The following is a 22,143-nucleotide window of genomic DNA, read 5'->3' on the forward strand; positions in this document are numbered from 1 at the left end:
ATAACAGAGTTTATGATTCCAATAATTCTCATGAAAAAAATTATTTTATATTATGCAGACATTATTTAAAATATTACTGCAATTCACATTGGTACGCCTTTCCTTTAAATTAATTAAAGGAAAAACACAAAAAAGGCGGAAAATTTCTTAATGGAACTTGTATACTTATTTCAAATTCATGTATTAAACTAATTTTTAAATTCACCTCTAGATGTCACAATTCTACGTTATTTACAAAATTATACAATAATATTGTCAGTTTTATACCGTAATTTGATCGCAGATTATGACGGTAATGAAATGATGAGTACTGTTGACTGATTATTTTTATTCTGTTTATTTGGATCTGAAGGTTACTAAGAGTACTCTCTTAGGTTCAATTTTCTAATAACTTATATTATAATTAACTATAACATAAAAACTTGTTATCTGTTTACTCATAAGATATACTTTAAAATTAGTGTACAATTGTATGTCGTCTCGTATCAACACACCCGCACTCCTAATCGCACTAAATGCCAACTTTTAATCAAATTTTTTCTTTAATTCCTTTTTTAAATTATGATGACCATCCTTTTTGTCAATCTGACAGTTGCATTTTATTACGTCTAAATGATGGCTCTATGCTTTTAATATACTAACGCTTAAAACTTGGCCCATGTTGATCGCCTGATTTTAAAAAACCAGACTAAATAAATTAAAGTATTTTCTAAAATTAACTGTAATTAATAAACGATTTCAAATTGAAACAGTATGAGGTACTTGAAAGTAAAATGATTAATAGCTTTAATTTATAAATAAAACAAGAGATGGCGCATAAAACGACATAACATAACAACTTTATTCTCAAATTTGAATGTGTTATACGCATTCCATCTGAATAACACACAAATTTCTATTATCATTTTATGGATTTTTGAATAAGGTTTTTGAAATTATTTATCCGAAATTATATACAGAATGAGTTCAATTATAAAAAGAATTAAACAAACAAAATATTTCAGATAAAAATTTAAATATGAAATAAAAAAAGTTCAGTAACGTTTTTATTATCGAGAAACTCCCTTATCTTATCATAAAATTTCTTGTAATTAAAAAAAATTATTACCTTCAATAAAGTTGTATTAGAAATAATTAATAGGGCTCTGTAAAATTTGAACGAGCATACTAAAATATTACAATATTTCGGATTCCAACTTCCTGATAATGAAGTACATTATAAGCATTTGAATTGTAAATAATTTAATTATATTTTTTTTATTATTTCTTTAACTATAATTAATTAAATTAATTTTTATTGAATATTCCTTATCAATTTTATCTACTAATAAATTAATTTTTCTGAATGACAGACGACAACTATAAATAAATAATTTTTGGTAATTTAATTTATTAAATACAAAAATAATGTTATGTTATAGGAGGATTTGTCCCTAAATGTGGTGAAACTAAAGTATTAAACACGAGTAATCCATTAGGCATAATTTTTAAAAATTAATTCTCAAGAGAAGATCCATTATATGTATATAGTCAACATAGTGTATTTTAAGCATTTTTGATTAAATTATTACATTCCCTTAATCTGTATTAGCTTTTATTTGTGCCGACGTGGAATTACCTCTATTGAAATTTAATTCAAACCACATGCCTTTATACAATTACCTTCTTCTCCATCTTGGTTATGTATACTCATTACCCTTCAAAACATCTAATCCGAGGTTGGCGTTTGTGTTGTTCAGAGTTATTTCAAGTTTTCATTTTAAAGGAAATCCTATTATAAGAAAATTCTGGTAATTGTACATGCGTATACCGTTGTTTAAATAAATTCAAATATAAATTTTATAGGCTCATCAACTACTGCGGCTCATGGTTATCTACAATATTAGGCACCAGCCCTATACTCCTCCCAAGAGCGAAGTAGGATAAAAAATAAACAACGAGTCCACTAAAATCCGAACAAAATCCAGGCGCGTTTGATCCAGAATGGACGACTTTTTTGTCTTCGCCTGATCTCAGACGGACAGCAGTAGAAAAAACCTAGCTGGGTTAGCAGTCATATAACTGAATATGAAATATCCAATATTAATAATATAATGCGGTAGGGATATCTACCAAAATGTCGGCAGTGAGTACGGCTGTGGGCTTCGCTGAATGTTCAAAACGTTCACAGAAGTCGCCAGTAGAAAAAAAAAAGATCACTTAGCGAAATTAATGAACCCGTTTGCTAAAAGCTGAAGGGTTGCAAAGTCTCCCCCTATGGGAGAAATTAGCAGGAAAACCATAGAAGGTTATAAAGAAAGAAAGTCTGAAGAAGACAACATAAGTAAAATCTCTGAAGGTAATGTAAAAAGCCAATTATATCAGGAAAGTGGACCAATGATCCATTCGCGTATAAACGATTTGGAAAACCTGTGTAAGGAGCTGAAAGAAGAGATCTGCAAACTCAATGCTGAAAATCTTAGATTATCGGGACAGCAGAATGCAATTTGAAATGGTGCCGAAAAAGACAAAATAGGTGCGGTCGTGTACGAAATAGATGAAAAAGAGTTAGCTAGAGAAATTGATTGGATTTTTAAAACCAAATTAAAAAAAAAATTTAAATAGCAAAAGATTTAAAAATTTTCAGTTGCTGGTATACTTAGTTAAATATTCTCGCACTCTTTATCAAACTTGTTTTTTACGGTATTACATCCAGGAGGCAGCAATTACGTACAAAAAGGTCACATACGTAACATTTGCTAAAAATATTTGTACAAAGTTACGTGATTTCTGTTTATTTATTTTCAAAGAGAGTTCATTGTGCATTTTCTCTCCTTTTTACGATAATTACAAGATACGTTCAATAAATTCTCATTTTAGTCTTAAATTTTAAATTAAAATATAAATTAACATTTTATTGCTGATCCTATACGTCCCTTTTCAATTCATTTAAATTTAATGAGAATTTTTATCGGTTCATTTATATATTTTTAAATTTTGTTCTTAGACCTTGCAAAATATTGTTTTTAATTTATTTTTCATACAAATAAAATTTAATTGTTGATTCAACTGAGGTGTTAAAATAAAGCAATTTATTTAAGTAATTACTACGAAAATAAAACTAAAATTGGAAAATTAAAGACGAAAATGCATTTACAACACATTGTGGTTTATGTTGCTGGAATTTTAAGATGAGTCGGTCATTAATTTCGATTCTGACAAAGAAATGGGGTGAACTCATTCAAGGTTGTTTAACTTAAGAAGACAGTCAATTACTTAAATGATTCTCAATGTCAATTTAAGACGTTTCCAAATTTTTGTTCAAATTTTCTTGCATATCTTCGAATTTACTAAACCCATATGTATGGATATATGAGTTACTAGAATTATGTTGTTGAATTTTATTCCGCAGATAATTGGTGTACGATAATCATTTACGGAAAGTTTTAGAAAAACAGTTGTGCGATTTTAAACAAGAATACCGTTTATAGCTTTCAAATCAATACGCCCGTAAATCTTTAATCTGTTATTTTATTCAAGAGTAACATATGGAAGAACGATTTATTTAAGCAAAGTTTAATTGGGCGGCGTTGTAGTATACTGAAGTAATAACATTTATTTTTGTAATTTTGTAATAATAGCAATCATTAAGGACACTAATGATTATAATATGACCATAAACACTTTGAGCACGTTATCATCTCGAACCAATTAATTTATTAAATTAAAAATTTACGATAAATGTATGAAGATCCGTTCATCTGAATTCTTTGATTTCAAAAGAAGTTACTTCATATTTAAAATCCAAACCATTTTTTCAAAGTATACACCCATTATACAATAATAGCAGTATTGCAATTGCATTAACAGTTATTATATAATTTAAATAACGATTACTAATAAAAGACAAACTATCCTTCTTCACACAAATTGTAACAATAGAACACACAATTGCACATATAAAATTTTATTATATAAGCTGACAATGGTATTTTTAACAAAGTGTAATGAATATTGCAATACAATTTTCTTGTGTATGTAATATAAAAAAGCTAACAGCTTATATACAAACCCACAAACATATTATGTACACATACAATTGAATACAATGAAATTCAAACAATATTTGAAAAAAAAAAATTATGTACATAAAGAGTAAAGACATTTTTATACCCTTCACCTTCGTGATGAGGGTATATATAAACTTTGGTACGGAGTTTTTTAGTACTTGAAGGAGCTGTCTGCGATATGGACATGTATATATTGTATTCTTGCTCAACATAAAACTCTGCGTTGATTTAGACATGTTCGTGGGTTTTTCCGATCGCACTATAACTCTAAAAACGAATATAGTAAAGTTCAACAAATTTTCACAAATTGTTTTTTTTTTCTGCCGATGACTGGATCTATTGCAACTGGATCGATTCAGACTACTGGTTCTGTTATCTGCCATACAATTCAAAGAGATTATTTTAAATAGCTCAAAAACTAATAAAGATACTATTATGCGAAAATTTGTATGCATATGTCCAATTACATTTTCCATATATTTTCAAAATTTTAATGAAATGGCGGTAGAAATTCGGGTAGCTACCATGCAATTCCAAAATTTAATATTAAATATTCGGAAAAGTAATTATGTTAGATTCATGAAAATTGGCAGTCGTGTGTATAATTATAAGTTACACAATAACCTAGAACTTTTTATGGAATGTTTTGACAGGTTCGAATGACTGCCATACTAACCATATAAGCTAATTCTAATTTATTCAAAAATAAGTTTTTATACTTAAATTTTCAAGACGCAGGGTATAATTCAATCGAGTTAGACCAATATTTTCTATTTTGATTATTAGAATTTTCAGTTAATGATTGTCTGTGAAAATGTAAAGTTGTGCGGTGCTATTAAAGGATGATGACGGCCGGTTTTTAATATTTTTTTTTTACTATTATTACTGTTATATTGTTACTTCTATTGTTACATTTAATTTTAAATAATATTTTTTAATTTTAATTTATTTATTTTTTTTTAAATTTTATTTCGTAATAATTAACATAACTGCGTTTACAATGAATTAATTGAATTTAAATGAGAGAAAAACATTAATGGAAATTTTAAGATTTTTTATAAAATTTGAGACAATAACAAAAATAATTTGATTTGTGATTTTAATAATAAAAAATTTAATTAAAAAACAAAATAATTTTTAAGTTAAATCGCGCACTATAAATGGAACTGATCTCGTACAATAATGTGAAAAAATTGTAATGAACGAGTGAATTTTTATTAATTGTTTTTGTTATTATTAAAAATAAAGATGAATTTTTAGCGAAAATCAAGCTGATAACTGATAAACTTAGCTGAATTTTTTAAAAAAAATTTTAAAAATAGAAAGAAAAAAATTTCTAAGAAAATTTGCGTGTTGTTGCTAATTAAATTCTTAAAAATTTTGATGAATTTTTTTTTTGGGGAGGTGGGGGGTGATATTTTTTGGAGATTACTACAAGTTTTCAAATGTGTGTTAATTAGTTTTTTGGCATATTACTTATTATATAGTTGCTGTTTATTTTAAAGAAATGATAATGAAACTCATATTTTTTGCTGGCTTAGTATTTAAAATTAATTGTTCTTACTATTTTGTTTTGCTAAGGTTCTTATGCGTAAAATAACGTAATAATGTTTTTTTTTAAAAAAATTTGAAAATATTTGGGTCTCTTATTGGGAAAATCTTTAAAAAACAAGTTAAAAAAGAAATATAAATCGAAAATTTTCATGATCTTCTGATATACTTAGGATTTGCCTTATACAAACGCTCACTCTTGTATTATGAATATGATTATAATCTTATTATTGTTACTATAGAAGGGGTCTTTTATATGAAATAATTCTGCTATATAAAATAATGCTTAATAGAATTTTAAATAATTAGCATTATTAAACTAATTATAAAACTAAAATCATTAAACAAAATTTACACGGTCTATAATTTATATATAGACATACGGCTAAGGCCTATATGGTAAAATAAGGTATAATGTTCAATGATATTTTTTTCTATAATTCTAAACTCTCATATATTACCGTGTTATAATATATGCTTTTATTTATTAAATATAAAGAAAATATTTATATCCTTGAATTTCATTAAAGAACATATACCTATACACCTATATAGTAGTATAACACTTTGTTATTTCTTTATTACAAAAAAAATCCTTAACTTTTGATATTTCTTTTTTTCGTATATATCAAAGACAAAGGAAAAAATAAATATTTTCCAATAAACCATCTGTTACGAATGTATACGTATTTACATTATGTAGGTAGGGTTTCTAAAAATGACCTTTAATATATAATAAATTTTACAACATATGCATAAATAGAAATTAAAGAGCATATTATTATACCTTTGGTTTTATAAAACTGGGTTTGTTGAAATTTTAAGAAATTTATATTTGAAACACACGGAATTTTTAAGGATATGTGAAGAAAATGAATTTAAAAATTTTTAATATTTTTTTCCGACAGCGAGGCGATTTTTCAAAATAATATTAGGACTATGGTTATTTTGTTGAAAAAAAAAAAGAATCGCTTCAAACAAAGACTCGGTCTCTTACAGCTCAACCAGTTTGAATATTAAAAAAATTTTTTCCTATTAAGTAGGGGTTTTCACTCAGAGACTCCTATAATTTTTTTTAAAATTTTCCAAACAATCGCTTTAAAAGCCTTTCATATACAAATGTGTTTGTACACCAATTGCAATTTGTTTTTCATATTCACAAATTTTCAGAGCAAAGAAAAACTTTCAAAATGAATTGTTGTAAACTTAAGTTTTTATTAGTTTTCTTTTTATATTTTTAATCTTTGTAATTATACAGGTTGTTCGTCTTCAAAATTCTGCTAGGTAAATATCTTTGCTTAATGAACTTTATTTTGGTATTTTTTTTTTCAACATTTCGGAGTCGTATTTAATCCTTGCACTTTTCTTACGCAGAAACGAAGTTACTCAGAAACTTTCTTCGCCACACGAGACCAGTCTAGCCCCATCAGAGCCGCACACTTGCAGTTATAGTGAAAAATAGTCTCCTTGTCAATTTCCCGGCAACTGCGTATTGAAGGGCAACCCTAAACTAACTGCATGCTCCACTCAATTGCCAAGAGCCCATTTATTTTCGTAAGATCATAGTTATTTGCACCATTTTTCTTGCCGTCGCGCAAGAAGGCAGAGTTTTTCACGATAATCGAAAATTCTGTCTTCATGTCGACGCGTTCGACGCATGATAGATAATGTTCATTTAGCAGTCTGTCGTAAATGAAGTGTATCATTTTCACAGTCCGATAACTATCAAATGATGATGTTTTTGTTTGGCAATCTGATAACCGACGTTATCTAAATGATAGTTGTTTTTGCTCTTTCCTACAATATTATTTTGCATAACTATTGACAAGCAGTGCGTTTAGAAGCCGAATACCCCCCTGTATAATTATTTTCTTACAATAATTGTAATTGTATTGCAAACAATGGTATAAAATTTATTATTTTTTCCCCCATGTTAAATTACAAAAAATCTATGAATTGTTTAGTTTTTTGCAGTTTCTTTAAAAACTTCCGAAACTTTAATGCAACTTTTATTCAAATTTTTTTTAGTATTATTGTTACTTTCATTTTCAATTGAGAAAAAAATTTTTTAATACTCGAAATAATATGAAAAAGAGTTTGGAAGTTTTTTGAACTTCAAGTTTTTTTTATTTTCATTTGTCTACATATTCCGTTTTTAAGAACTTTCACTTTAATTTCTTAGACAAAATGCAAATTATATGAAGTGTATTAAAAATAAAAGAAAAAAAAAATAAATTTTTATTATGAACAGATTGACTACCATTATTGTTGAGACGAAATTGTTTTACTTTTGGAGATAAGCTTTAAAATTTTACAAATTTTATGAATTTACAAGTAACAAAAGCAATTGTTTAAAATAAATTATCTCTGGTTATATTTTATGTCAATGCTCTTATACACATACAACAGGGGGCACAAATAAGATCAATATTCAAAAATCAATTACCCAAAATCAAAACCTACAAATCACATTTGAATAAAACAATCGAATATACTAAACTGGTACATAGGGCAGAAAAAGTTATTCGGCGCCGATCATTCGGGCAAAGGAATAAATTATCTCTATTAAATACAGTCAATATTATTTTACGTCAAATGAACCAAAATCATTTAAGACAACCGAATTCGAAAACTAAGCATTCGTTTCCCAATAGAACTTACTCCTGATACTCGTATATACTATGCTATAGAATTCTTGTCTCCTCTCCATCTTTTCCTTCACTGATTAACTCAAGAATTTGGTTAAAGTCAAATATTCGATAAATTGTTTGTAATTATTTACTAATCAAAATTTATTGAATTAAAATTGATTTAATCACTAAAAACATACAAAACATAATTTCAATTCTAAAATAAAGATTTGAAAAATTTCCAAAGCTCAAATTATACTACAAAACATTGTGATTTCCAAATGTTTATTATTGAGAATTTTGTTATTTGAATTAGATTATTACTTTCAATTGATTTCAATTAAACTTTTTATTTTTCTTTTATTATTATTATTAAAATTATTATAGTGTGAATGAAATTTGATTTTCTATAGAAGCATGTAAACATTATGTTGCACTGACGTCATTTTAGAAAAAAAGAAATACAATATTCTGTTTATATAGATAAGAAAGTAATAATGGATATTTTTGTTTTTGAAAATCAGCTCCAAAGAAAAAAACATAATTTATTTTTTAATATTTGAAACATGCTCGTAATTAATAAATCAAAATATTTTGGTAGAAGTTATAAAATAGAATCAAAATTTAAGTTCAATTTATTTTAAATATTAGCTTGCTATCAAATATCCAATACATATAATTTTGTTCAATAATTTTATTAGATTTTCATAGATGGCACGGATTGACATTAGATCAAATCACTGAAAAAAATGAGAATTTTTGTCACATTCCACAATCAAAACTTCGATATTGCTAACAACTCTTAAAAAATGACTCTAAATATGCTCAAATACTATTTACAAATGAGACGGTACCAGCATATATTATTCGAGCTGTATGAGTCTCTTCCTGTTCAATGTTCAATGCAACACTTTTGTAGTGGTAAAATCTATACACAAATGGTTTACAACATATCCCATAATTAGTGCAAATAATAACCCAGTAAAGGATGGGCCTCTGCTCAAACTAGGTCTATCTCTTGCTGGAGCATAAAATATCACTCACTCTCTAGCAATTGATCTTATATCGTTTAAAAATATTATAATAAAAGAAAAATGAAGTATAGAAGAGCACAAAATATAGAGAGAAATAGTATAGAAAGAGTCCTTGACTGTATTTTATGAGTATTACTGTCTTATATAACAATAAAATGATATTACTTTAAAATTGAATGCAAATATATTGATTTTCCTGTAATTTTTAATTAATTTTAATTCAAATGCAAATTAAAATTAAATTCAAATTAATAAAAATTCCGATCTTTTTATACAAAATCTTAAAATATTAATTTTTATTTGCAATTTGCAAAAAAAACTATTATACTTTATAATAATTCAAATATAACAACTTGTTAAGCTAATAACGTAGTACATATTAATTTAACGATTTACATATAAACATAAATTTTAATTGTATATACATATATCATTATTTATATTTACATATTATATACATACATACTTATTATAAATATGACTACTTTCTTATATATACCCGCGTATGACCGTTTCTATCAATATTACTTGTTCAAAAAGCTTTTGACATTGGTTGAATGTCGTATAAATATAATTTATTATAATTATTAGTTTCTTTCCGCTATACTTGTAAAAATTGAACTGTACACAATGTATAATATAATTAATATTATACATATTGTGCTCATATATAACATATTGTATAATGACAATAATATAACAGAAATAAAAGTAGCGGGTGCATTTAACTGTCATGCTACAATTCATGTAATAATCATTGAATTTATACATAATACGTATAGTAATTGTTATGCATAAAATATTTTAATAAATACAATATAGAGATACAAACGACTATAATATTATAATATAAGGAAAAGGTAAAGTTTTTTAAGGTAAAAAAATTTTTTGCATTGAACCCTCTCAACACTTAAAAATTTCATTGTTAAAAATTACATTAAGAAAATGTTCATAATAAATAAGTAAAAGTTAAATATTTTACTGTTTAATTTAAACATTTATGTAAGTAAAAATTAAATAGTTACGCTAATTAACATCTTAAAAATCACAGAAAATATTTTTTTAATTTATCAATTTTTTTATAGAATTGCTTTATGAAATGGTCTTCTCACGTTCCAATGCCAATTCTACAATTACCAAAAGTATATCGTACCTTCGTTTATATTATTAAAGTACTATGAATCATTATATATGTAGTATGCTAGTGATTACTCCTAAGTAATGCAATGAAATTTCGCTCATTTTATATATGCAAACATAACTGACACATTGGATAATTTCAAATTGTCGCCAAATCGATATAGTTTGGCTCAGGTTTGTTTTTTTTAAATTTCTATAATACGATTTCATAAAGAGCTTTAAGTAATACAAAACAGTATAGTAGGCGACAGTATTGCTGCTTAATATAGGATAATAATTAAAAAAATTACTGCCTAAATTTAATCCTCTGCTTTGTTCCATGTTTAAGAGTTTTCCATTTTAAAATAAATCTATATATATATAAGCAATTAATGATCTAAGAGCTCATTAATTTATATTTCTTTGAATTCATGAAATTATTCATTTAAAATGTTGTACAAATTACTCTTAAACACTCTGTATTAATTAAAAAAAAGCAACTTTTTAAATTTTCAATTTAATTGAAATTAATTGAATAATTATATATGAAATTTCTAATTAATATATATATATATACTCGTATGTATGTATATATAAACACATAATTTAAATCCATCATTATATCGTACAAGTTAATAATAATCTATATAACAGAAGGAAAGATATTTTCATCTTGTACAGGAATTATTTTTCGTGTTATATTAAAAAATTTTTAATACTTTAAGATTTTAATTTATATATGTATACCTAGCCTACACGCTTGTTATACCAAAATCATATATTTTTAATTAAAATAATTAACATGACATTAATAATTATTACGACTGAAGAAATGAACTACGACAGGAAAATGAGCGAAATATAAAACATTAAATGACATTAATGAAATTATATGCTCAAGAAAGTTTTTATATACCCGAAATTTTTAAAATTTTATAATAATTTTAGAATTAATTAGTCTTAATTTATATTTTAGACTTTTAAGTAAAATAGCATAGGTAAATATTAAAAATCCTAATACTCAGTAGTTTCCAGTAAACTCATAAATTTATTAATTGTATAAAATTGTAAATTTGATAAATTTACAATTGATCACTTGTTTGCTTTCTTGCACACGCCCATAATCGGAACATAAAGTAGTAACCATTCTGGTCGTGTAATTTTTGTGTGGGGTATCTATTTAAGTATCAAACGACTCGATACAGTGATTATAGCACCGCTCCTCTCAAGAGACAAAAGCATCCCGGGCCACCGCAGCCATTCGCAACTTCTTGTAGCCTTCTCATCCTCCCGCCTATAATATTTTAAAACAAGTTTAGAACTGGAGATATCCTTATATGGAAGTTGAATACCAGTTCCCGAAAGCTTAGTTCAAAAAGCTTAGTTCTTTGTCCAAAACAATTGTCCATGTTCGATATTGTATAATGTTGTAAACCAACAAAAAATAAACAATAAATGCTAATAACTTTGTATATTTAGTATGAAGAAAAACTACGGTAGACTAGTCACCGCCTAATTAATTCCAATGATCTGTAAAACTTATGCTTGACTCTAAAATCAAGTGGAACATCCTAATGTTCCTAACGTCCTAATTTAATTATTGTATAATACAATTCATTTCCATTGTGTGTTTTTCAAATGGTATCTTCAATATATCGAACTCCAATAGAATAGAATCCAACTCCATTCCCTTTTTCTTTTCTTTTATTGTATTTTCAACTACTTTTTATTTTTAACAAATTTTAGAGCATTAGACAGGTGTCAAAACCGTATAGAAGAACTAAATTGCATTTTGAAAATTTTTTTGTTATAGGCATGAAAATTTTCTAACCTACACATTATTTTCCAAATACAATTCTAGTCAGACATTTTCCATTCCCATCGAATATTGACGTCCAGCAAAATTCGACTGTTTTGTACTTATAATTCAATTCTTTGTTTCTTAAAGTAAAAAATATTAATTGAAATAAATTTGAATTCAAGTTCAAATTATTTAAGATATCTAAAAAATTTTTCATACTTTTCCATTTTTAAATTGGTAAATAAATAAAAGTACAATAAGTTAGTTTCATTATCAAATTATCTTATCTAATGATAGCAATTTTTTATTTTTATAATCTTTATAATTATGAATTAATTTATTTAATATTTTAGAATTTGTCATCATAGACTTGATTATTTTTAATAATATTTTGAATTTAAAATCATTTTAAAATAAAAAATTCTTATCAAAAATTACCTTTAGACTTTGCAGTATTTTTGTTTTTGTTTAATAGCTTTTAACCCTTTACCCCCTACTACACATAATTATAGAAAATACTGCAGTATTGTTCACAAATTATTTAATAAAATGGCATACAAGAGGCATAATTATATACAATATTTATACATTATACAGCATGTTTCGCAGAAGGTGACAAATAAAATTTCACGGACTATTCGTTGATCATGGCGCTGGGAAGGGCGAGGAGGGGGAAGGGCGGGGGGAGGTTAGGGTGCAGATATACCCGTTTTCGAGCTACAGCCAGTTGAAAAAAAAAGTTGCCGGATATAAATAATTGTTTATAACTTCGGAATCATACAACATAGAGTTATCATTAGGAGCTTGCTTTATAGGTGGTCGATTGCTCTCTATTTTTTGTCTTACAATTAATTTGATTTAAGCCAGTTTTCAAGATATAGCTCGTCAAATTCAGAATTTTTGTTTTTTTGTTAATTTAAAAAATAAATTGAAATTTCTCGAAATTTTGTGTTATTTTTTTTTTTTTTTTTCGATGCGTCACGATGTCACCTAAAAATCAACACATATAACATTTTCCTCTTTCTCTCATAGTTTTGCCAGTAAAACGTGTTAAATGTGTTCGAAAAACATGCGAAAAATGCATATTTTCAAACCCCCACCAATACAATTTTTTACTGGAAATTATTCAAAGAATTATCCCTGAAATTATTTGGCACCTTGTGTGAAACACTCAAATAGATTTTATAATAGTCTGTATTTAAATTACAATTGATTGAAATTTAGAAAATTCTAGTATAAAAATGACGTTAAAATCATCTGTGTTTAAGAGTAAAATGTAAAGGATTTAGTGATTAATTAAAAATTGTTTCAGCTATATTGAAAATCTATACATAATTTATTTGAACGTTCGACAAATTATGCTTTCATCCAGTTTATGTAATAGGAATCGTATCATAATAGTAGCATAGTAATACTTATACTCATAAGACTGAATTGCATTTCAATACCGTGTAATTGCAATATTGAAATTACGAGTAATGAAAGTTTCACAGAGTTTTTATAAAAGACTGCAGATGAAATATGTTTTCAATGAAAATACCATCTCCATATATATAGAAGAAAATGGAAATAATGGAAAAAAACTATCTTATCAATTGATTAATTATCAAAAATTTTTATTTTTAAAGAAATTCAAGAATAAAAAAAGGAAATGTAGGAGTGTTTTAGCCTTCAAATAAAATAAAATAAAAATAAATTACTATAAGAGGAAGAAGAATGAATTCAATATCCTTATATTTCCTATAGTAGTTAATAAACGAATTTCTCTTCTTAATCCTTGGATTATCTGCAATTTATTGTATTGTAATATGAGATTTAAGCTTTTTTTAATTAAAATTTTAATTTCAAGCCTACAATATTGAGCAAACCCCCTAAGATTCTAATAAATAGAAAACTTAAATTTATTTAAATAATTTTTGTATATTAATCCATAAGAACCTGAGTCAATTGCAACTTGAACAAAATGATAAAGATCTTCTTAATGATCTTTTGCATCATTCATAAATGCAAATTATTATTTATTTAAAAATTGTCTTACACGTGCTGCATATAAATTAATTATTTTTTATTGATATATGAATTTCATTTAAATTAATTAATATTTTAATTAATTAAATTTTTTTAATTAGAAATCTTCATTTATAATAGTATATAATATTCTCAAGGAAATATTAAGATATTGAACTAGATTTCTCTATAGATAAAATTTTACATATGTAATTCATTTTAATATTTAATAAAATTTTTAAGCTTTTATATATGTATGTGTGTATTAATTGAATAAAAATGGTCTCCTATACAGTTCAGTTGTCTTTATTTCTCATAGGAATATTGAACTCAGTTATCTGTCCTAAAATAATTCAGTAACTACCACTTATAATCTGTAATAATACAATATTAATGTATAATTCTAACATCACGACGACAATTTCAAAATTGAAAATTTAATATTGTGATCATGCAGTCGAATTCATCATGATCATGCAGCAATACAATTGACACTAAATTTTTTTTTTGGTATCACTCATAAAGTTTAATAATTTTATAAGAATAAGTAACATATTGCCAATATTAAAACGTTATCACAATAACAATAACACTATTACTGTAATTTTAAAGTAACGGTAAAATACACTCAATTTATTAAAATAATTAACAGTCACTTAAGCTGCACTTAAATGGTAAAGTTTAAAATTTCGATTAAAGTTGAATTTGAATTCGCAATTCTAACAACAATTTGCAATGGCAGTACGTTTTTGAAGTTTACAACTGCACAAGATCTTCTGTCAAATTGACAGTATAAAATTTTTTCCCTGCTTTTATATTTGTAACCTCAATTAGTAGAGAGATTTTGTTGGCATTTCATAACCAAAATTTCAATAGAGTTTTTGTTGGCAGCTCTGCTTTAATAGATCTATTGCAGTATAGTTTTAACTATAATAAGATCTGTTGAAGTCACAACTGTAAACGCCTTTTACTGCAATTTCAATAAGTAATATAGTATTAAATATTCTATTTAATAATAAAATAATTTGACACTTTTAAATAACTTAGATTTAGATTAAAATTTAAAATGGACTGACACTAAATTACTATTATTCTTAGAAAAAACAAAATTGCACCTGCAACCCTAATTTTATGTTTTCTCACAGAATCCAACCAAATTTATTTTAAATATATTATGTACCGGCAAATAAACTAAATATGTAAAATTAGGAAATTAAAGAACTTCAGGAAAAAAAAGTAGGTTTTGTAGCCTTAAAAAAATGAACGTGATTTTTTAAAGTTTTTTACGCTTAACTAAGGAAAAACAAAAAAAAACAAACAGCAAGCAAAGTAATAACAAAGAAACTTTTTTATTTTCCTCACACAATAAGTAAACAAAAAAACAAAGTCATCTTTATAGTTTGTAGTTCAGTTAAGGTACGTAAGGCTTATAAGAAAAAAACGTCATTAATAAAACTTTATCATAGCCAAACTAAATACAGCAAGCCGCAAATAATCAACAAACTGATTACGACGACAATAACAACAAGAAAAATAAAAAAAAACAACAAAACAAATAATAAAAAAAAAACGTTATTTTTATTTTTTTCTTCTTCTTCTTCTTTTTGATGAAGAAAATGTTTTAAAAGCATAAATTTTGCACAGAATTTCCGTAGAAAGCAATTGGAAGTCAAAAGAGAAACGTTAAAATTAAGAAGCAAATAAAAAAAAATAAAATCACTCAATTTTTTAAATTTTCTAATTTAATTTAATGAAAAATTGAACTTTTGAGTAAAAAAATATTAAAATAATTATAATTTGAGTGAAATTTAATTGAGTAACAGTAAAAGAGTAAAATTTAATTAAACTGAGAGAAAGAGTGGAATTTTAAAAATATAAGAGAAAAAATAAATAAACTAAAGTAAAAAATTCTAAATAAATTTCTTAAAACGAAAAAAATTAAAGAATTTTTATTAAAATTTAGAAAACGAAAGAAATAATTTTTATATATACCTAAAAAATTAAACAAAACTCTTAAGAAAATGTTAATTTTATGGATGGGTGTATTAAAAACATCAATGGTTGTTGGATTAACTTGTGTGGTTGTTAATAGGTAAAAATTTTTTATTAAATTTTCTCACAAAATAAAAATGAAAATTAATTTAATTAAAATTTCATTTTCATTTCACAAAAAAAAAAAAAAAAAAATCATAAAATTAACCCTAATTCTAGTAGTTTTCCCATAATTCAGTTTAACTCAATTCAACTGAGTACGGCTGAGTTATACAAAGTAATTGCGATATCGCCGTATTGTTGGTGTCTAGATCAAGAGTACTTACACGAGTTCTCCGTTTTAAACTGTACTTATTTGGAATTGGGACGAAAATGTTTTTACATTCAAATCGGAATCGTTTCAAACTAAATACAAATATTTTATATATAAATTGCCTATAACGTTGGTATTCAATCCTTCATACAGGCTATGGTTCTAAATTTCTTAAATATTTATATAATTTTTTTTATTTTAATAAATATTCAATGCAAAAAAAAATGGATAAAAAATCACATTTGTCTATAAAGGAGAATAACAATATTCTACAATGGGGGCCAAGGCATAGAAATTAAATTTTTTTAAATCGAAATTTGTTGTATAAAGGGCTCATTTAAAACAAGTTATTCATTCTGTATTTGATTTGTTGATTTAAATTTAAATTAAAAAAATAGCTATTATAATTTTACACAAATATGGGTAGAGTTTCTTGTTCCTTAAATACATAGTATATAATATTTTTTTTAATTTGTAAAAGAAAATTAAAATTAGAAATTTAGGGGAGATTGAAAAGAAAATAAATTTAAATTGTGAATTATATTTCCCTTCCTTCCCAAAGTAAGGTAATTTTTCCAATAATTTGCAAAATTTCAAATAAAACTAGAATTATTTTCGGAAAAGGGAACCGTGTTTTTACAAAATTTCACATTTATTTCTGCAAAATGTCATGTTAACAAAGAAAAATAAACGAAATAGTAGAATTAAGACAGTATAAAATAGAATACTACTGAACGCATAATTAAATATATTTATACTTTATTGAATAATTTTTGCAATAAGTACTTAATCTGTTCAGATTTGCATATTTTATACATAATAAACTATTCAGGAAATATTTTTTATTAAATAATTTAAAATATAATTTTTGCAAAATGACTAATTTATTAAAATACAATTTTTTGCAAAATTGCGTTGACATATCAATGTCAATAACTTATAAATTATTTGCGCCAATTTTCACGGTCTCATCAAAAAGCTCTCATGTAACTATATATTTATTTGGACATTTTTGTATTTAATAAAATTTTAATATAATTTCTTATTAGTACATATATTTTATTTCTTATTTTAAACCCCCCTATGAAAATTATTTATTTTGCAATAGTTTAAGCGATAATAAAAAATCATTACAATAATTGATTAAAAATTAAAAAAAAATGATGTCAAATATGTAAAAATTTATTGAGATGACGTAAAATTTTCTTATCAAAAGGCATTAAAAATGGGTTTGGCACTAATTTAAATTCTTAAATAAAGAAAAATTAAAAAATATTGATATAGAGAAGAATTGTAATAAGAAATTTCTTTGTATTTTCGGTTATTAATATTAAAAAAATAATTATTTCTTTGTCAATATTTAATAATCTCAACGTTCTCCATCTGTTAAAATTTCGTTAATATTAAAAAGCAATTAGATTAATAAAAGAATTAATAAATCCTAAAATTATCCTAAAATTATTAATTAATTAATTTTTTCATTTTTTTTTTGTTTTTTAAACAGGAACGCTTACAGTCGAAGAAGTTTACAAGGACCGAGATCAATTCGCAGCATTAGTAAGAGAAGTGGCCGCACCTGATGTTGGCCGTATGGGTATCGAAATTTTATCATTTACAATTAAAGATGTTTATGATAATGTCCAGTATTTGGCATCATTGGGTAAAGCTCAAACAGCTAGTGTTAAACGTGATGCTGATGCTGGTGTTGCTGAAGCTAATCGTGATGCTGGTATTAGAGAAGCTGAATGTGAAAAAAGTGCTATGGATGTTAAATATTCAACAGATACAAAAATTGAAGATAATGCCAGAATGTATAAATTACAAAAAGCTAATTTTGATCAAGAAGTTAATACAGCGGTAAGTAAAATTATAATAATCATTAAATAAAATATTAAATGAATATTTTAATTTAAATATTTAAAAAATTGTCTTTTTTTTTATAATATATTTTAGAAAGCTGAATCACAACTCGCCTATGAATTGCAAGCAGCTAAAATCAGGCAAAGAATTCGTAATGAAGAAATTCAAATTGATGTTGTTGAACGTCGAAAACAAATAGAAATTGAATCACAAGAAGTTCAACGTAAAGAACGTGAATTAATGTCAACTGTTAAATTACCTGCTGAAGCTGAATCATATCGTGTACAAACGATAGCACAAGGAAAACAGTACGCTAAATTTTTTATTAAAATATTTATAAGATTTTTTAAAAATATTTAAAAAAAAAAAAAAAAATTTTATAGAACACAAACTATTGAAGCTGCCAAAGCTGAATCTGAAAAAATTAAAAAACTTGGTTTAGCTGAAGCTTCTGCTATTGAATTGGTTGGTAAAGCTGAAGCTGAACGAATGAGAATGAAAGCTGCTGTATATAAACAATATGGAGATGCTGCCATTATGAATATTGTTTTGGATGCATTACCAAAGGTTTGCTATCAACAAAAAAAAAAAAAAATATAATAAAATTTTTAACAACATAATTTTGTATTTCTTTTACTTAATCAATATATTTCTTTTAAATGTTTTTAGATTGCTGCCGAAGTTGCTGCTCCATTAGCTAAAACTGATGAAATTGTATTAATTGGTGGTAATGATTCAACAACAAATGATGTTGCACGTTTATGCGGACAATTACCACCAGCAATTAATGCAATAACTGGTGTCGATTTATCAAAGGTATTATCTAAAATACCGGGTGCTAAAGCGTGAAGCTTAAATAAGCAAATAAAACAACAATATAAACAATTAGAAAATGAAGAACAATTACAATGTTTAATAAAACCATCATCATCAACGTCATCATTATCAATAGCAGCAGCAGCACCACTACAATCAACATCTAAAACAATACAACAAACATTTAATATTGGTAATAGAATAAATAATAATAGTAATATATCTGTTTATCAACGTCAACAAATACATCAACAACAACAACAACAACATCAACAGGAACTTGAACGAAATTCGGCAATACCATCAACATCGTCTTCTGCAACACAATTTAAAAAATCAACAACAATTTTATAAAATTATAAAAAACAAAACTTATATTATATACTTTTAAAATTAAAAAAAAAAATATATTATATACTATTATATATAAAATAAATAATTTTTTTTCGATTTTCATATTATGTAAAAAAAAAAAGAAAAAAAAAACAAAAAATGTAAAAAAAAAATTATAATGTTGTAAGTTTAAAAACTGATATTAACAAAATTTAAAACAAACAAAAAAATAAAAATTTAAGAAAATTAAAAACTAAATGAGAAAAAAAAAATATTGATTTGTAATATTAAAAAAAAAAATATTATAAAAAAAGAAAATGTATAATAAAAAAAAAAATTTCATATTCTGTTTTGTATGTGTAAAATTGTCGTCTTACTTCTAATTTTTTAATTTAATAATTTGGTTTTTATTAAAAAATATTTAAATCTTTCCAATCGATTAATTTTTACGTATGTAGCTATGTATGAGTATATTAAAATTAATACCTTTAAATTATTAAATATTTCCAATATTTTCAATATTTAATTGAGTCTTAAAAATGTTTAGAGTTTTCCATGGAGCTATGAGTTAAAGAATATTAAATTACTTCTTTTAACCCAACTCGAAAAATTTTGCAATAATTTAATATTAAACTATTTCTTTTAATTAGATTTTATTCTCAATTAAATTTCATATATTTTAAAAGCAATATTTTTGCATTTTCTATTGAACTGTTCGAACATTTTATAATATTTTAGAATAAAATTCCGTATTTTACGTTAGGGATGCTGTATCAATTTATTAATTATTTATTAGAATATCAATTTCTCGAATTTTTTTTCGTATATAATGCACCAGATTAGTCATCTACATGAAGTCACTACAAAGACCATTTCAGTTCATTTAACTATATATACATATATAATATTTAAGAACATTAAATTTCTTTCTACAGATACCCATCCAATCTTCTTTGTATATATTGCCATATTTCCCATTCAAAACAATAATATAATCAAATCGAATGATTCTGAAATTATTAGAAATTTCCATCAATTTAGCTAGCTAAAATTTATTATTAAAAATTAATTAAAAAATTAATTCAAAGAAAAGAACCAATTTTCAAAATAAAAAAAGCATAACTTGATAAAGGTTTCATTGTATTTAACAAAAAAAAAAAAAAAATAGTACGTCTATATACCTAAATAATGGTAATCTAATATAAACTTATAAATTGTTCGGCAAAATAAAACATAAATTCTAGATTAATTTAGGTAAATTTATCTTTTACTTTAGATATTTAACATCATTGATAATAAAATATAAATTTTTGGAATATATATTTATGTATTATGTATGTAGAATAGAATTATCTAAAAATCTATATAAAAATTTTTATTCTTATACATTCCGAAATTAAAAATAATTTTTTTTTTTTTTTTTTTGAAATATATATAATTCTAAATTATCATCCATATTCTGTTATTGGCATCAATATGAGGTGATGTTATATTATTGAAAAGTATTAGGGGTTTTCAGCAAAAATTGAATTTTTCAACTTTTGAGATTTTTATTCTAGAAAACCCAAAAAATTTTTGAATAACAACTCATCGTGTAAAGTGATGTAATGTAATGAGAGTGTATGTTGTATATTTAGTATATTTTACCATCAAACTATTCTGCATATAATTGCATATAGTTTTATAATATAATAATAATCCAATTATATATTATTAAAACAATTTATTACTTCCCGCAACATAATAGTAAGTATATATATATATAACAAATATTTTCCACTGTTATACAATATTAATTCTTAAAATTTTTAAAAAGAACAAATCTATACAAAAAAAAATATATAATATATTTTTTAAATAATTAATTAATTTTAAATTTTAGCTAGTTATAATAAAAATTATGAATTTTAAATAAATAAATAATTATATATAATTATATTTTCGAAATAAAACCAAATTATGATTTCGAATTCATTTTAAAAAGAACATATAAGATTCCTAACCTCATAACTGCTATTAATTACACACTATTAACTGACAATTAGCTGTGTCGAATAGAAATCGATATTAAATTCAATTAGGTGTAATTACAATTTCAAAATTACTAGCTCTAAAATACTCAAACTGTAAGCAAACTGTAAAAGAAAATATTTAATCCAGAATTTTTAATTCAAACTAATTTAATTCCCAATTTGAAATAATTTTAATTAACAGCATTAATAAAATATTTAACTATATGATTGGAAATGATCTTTAATATTTTAAACAAAAATTATAAAAATAATTTTTTGGTTTTTAATTTTTCTACCCCCTTTAGTTTAAATTTCTTGTATTGCTTTCTTGTATTTTTAAACAACTCAATTGTTCTCTTCTTATAATAGCTATTTTTTTTTTTTTTAATTAATAAATGACTGGTAAACATGTAAATTAAAAAAAAAATATATAAATAAATAAATAAAATAAAACATACAAATTGTAATTTAGCTAAACATTTTGTTTTAGAAAATGAAAAACAAATTAATGATGATAATAAAATAAAACATAAAAAAAAAAACACAAAAAAAAAAGTGAATTTACAAGAATTTATACATTGATATATACACAATATTTATATGTATATATAGATATATATATAATT

General features: G+C 24.4%; 1 protein-coding gene across 2 annotated transcripts in view; it reads left to right on the forward strand.

Annotated features, from left to right (window-relative positions):
• Positions 1-19,783, forward strand: part of LOC129618301 (flotillin-2) — a 33,464-nt gene extending 13,681 nt beyond the window's left edge. The window contains exons 1-6 of one of the 2 annotated variants that reach the window (XM_055533088.1): positions 4,865-5,244; positions 15,836-16,283; positions 18,001-18,353; positions 18,450-18,664; positions 18,740-18,923; positions 19,026-19,676. In XM_055533088.1, the coding sequence (XP_055389063.1) occupies positions 18,087-18,353; positions 18,450-18,664; positions 18,740-18,923; positions 19,026-19,205 (846 nt within the window). In that variant the 5' untranslated portion in view covers positions 4,865-5,244; positions 15,836-16,283; positions 18,001-18,086 and the 3' untranslated portion in view covers positions 19,206-19,676. Of the gene's footprint in view, positions 1-4,864; positions 5,245-15,835; positions 16,284-18,000; positions 18,354-18,449; positions 18,665-18,739; positions 18,924-19,025 lie in introns of those variants that run through there. The other variant, XM_055533087.1, reaches the window with a different exon arrangement.
• The last annotated feature ends 2,360 nt before the right edge of the window (positions 19,784-22,143 follow it).

The sequence above is a fragment of the Condylostylus longicornis genome, unplaced genomic scaffold, assembly GCF_029603195.1.
Source record: "Condylostylus longicornis isolate FDR11 unplaced genomic scaffold, ASM2960319v2 ptg000006l, whole genome shotgun sequence".
NCBI lineage: Eukaryota > Metazoa > Arthropoda > Insecta > Diptera > Dolichopodidae > Condylostylus > Condylostylus longicornis.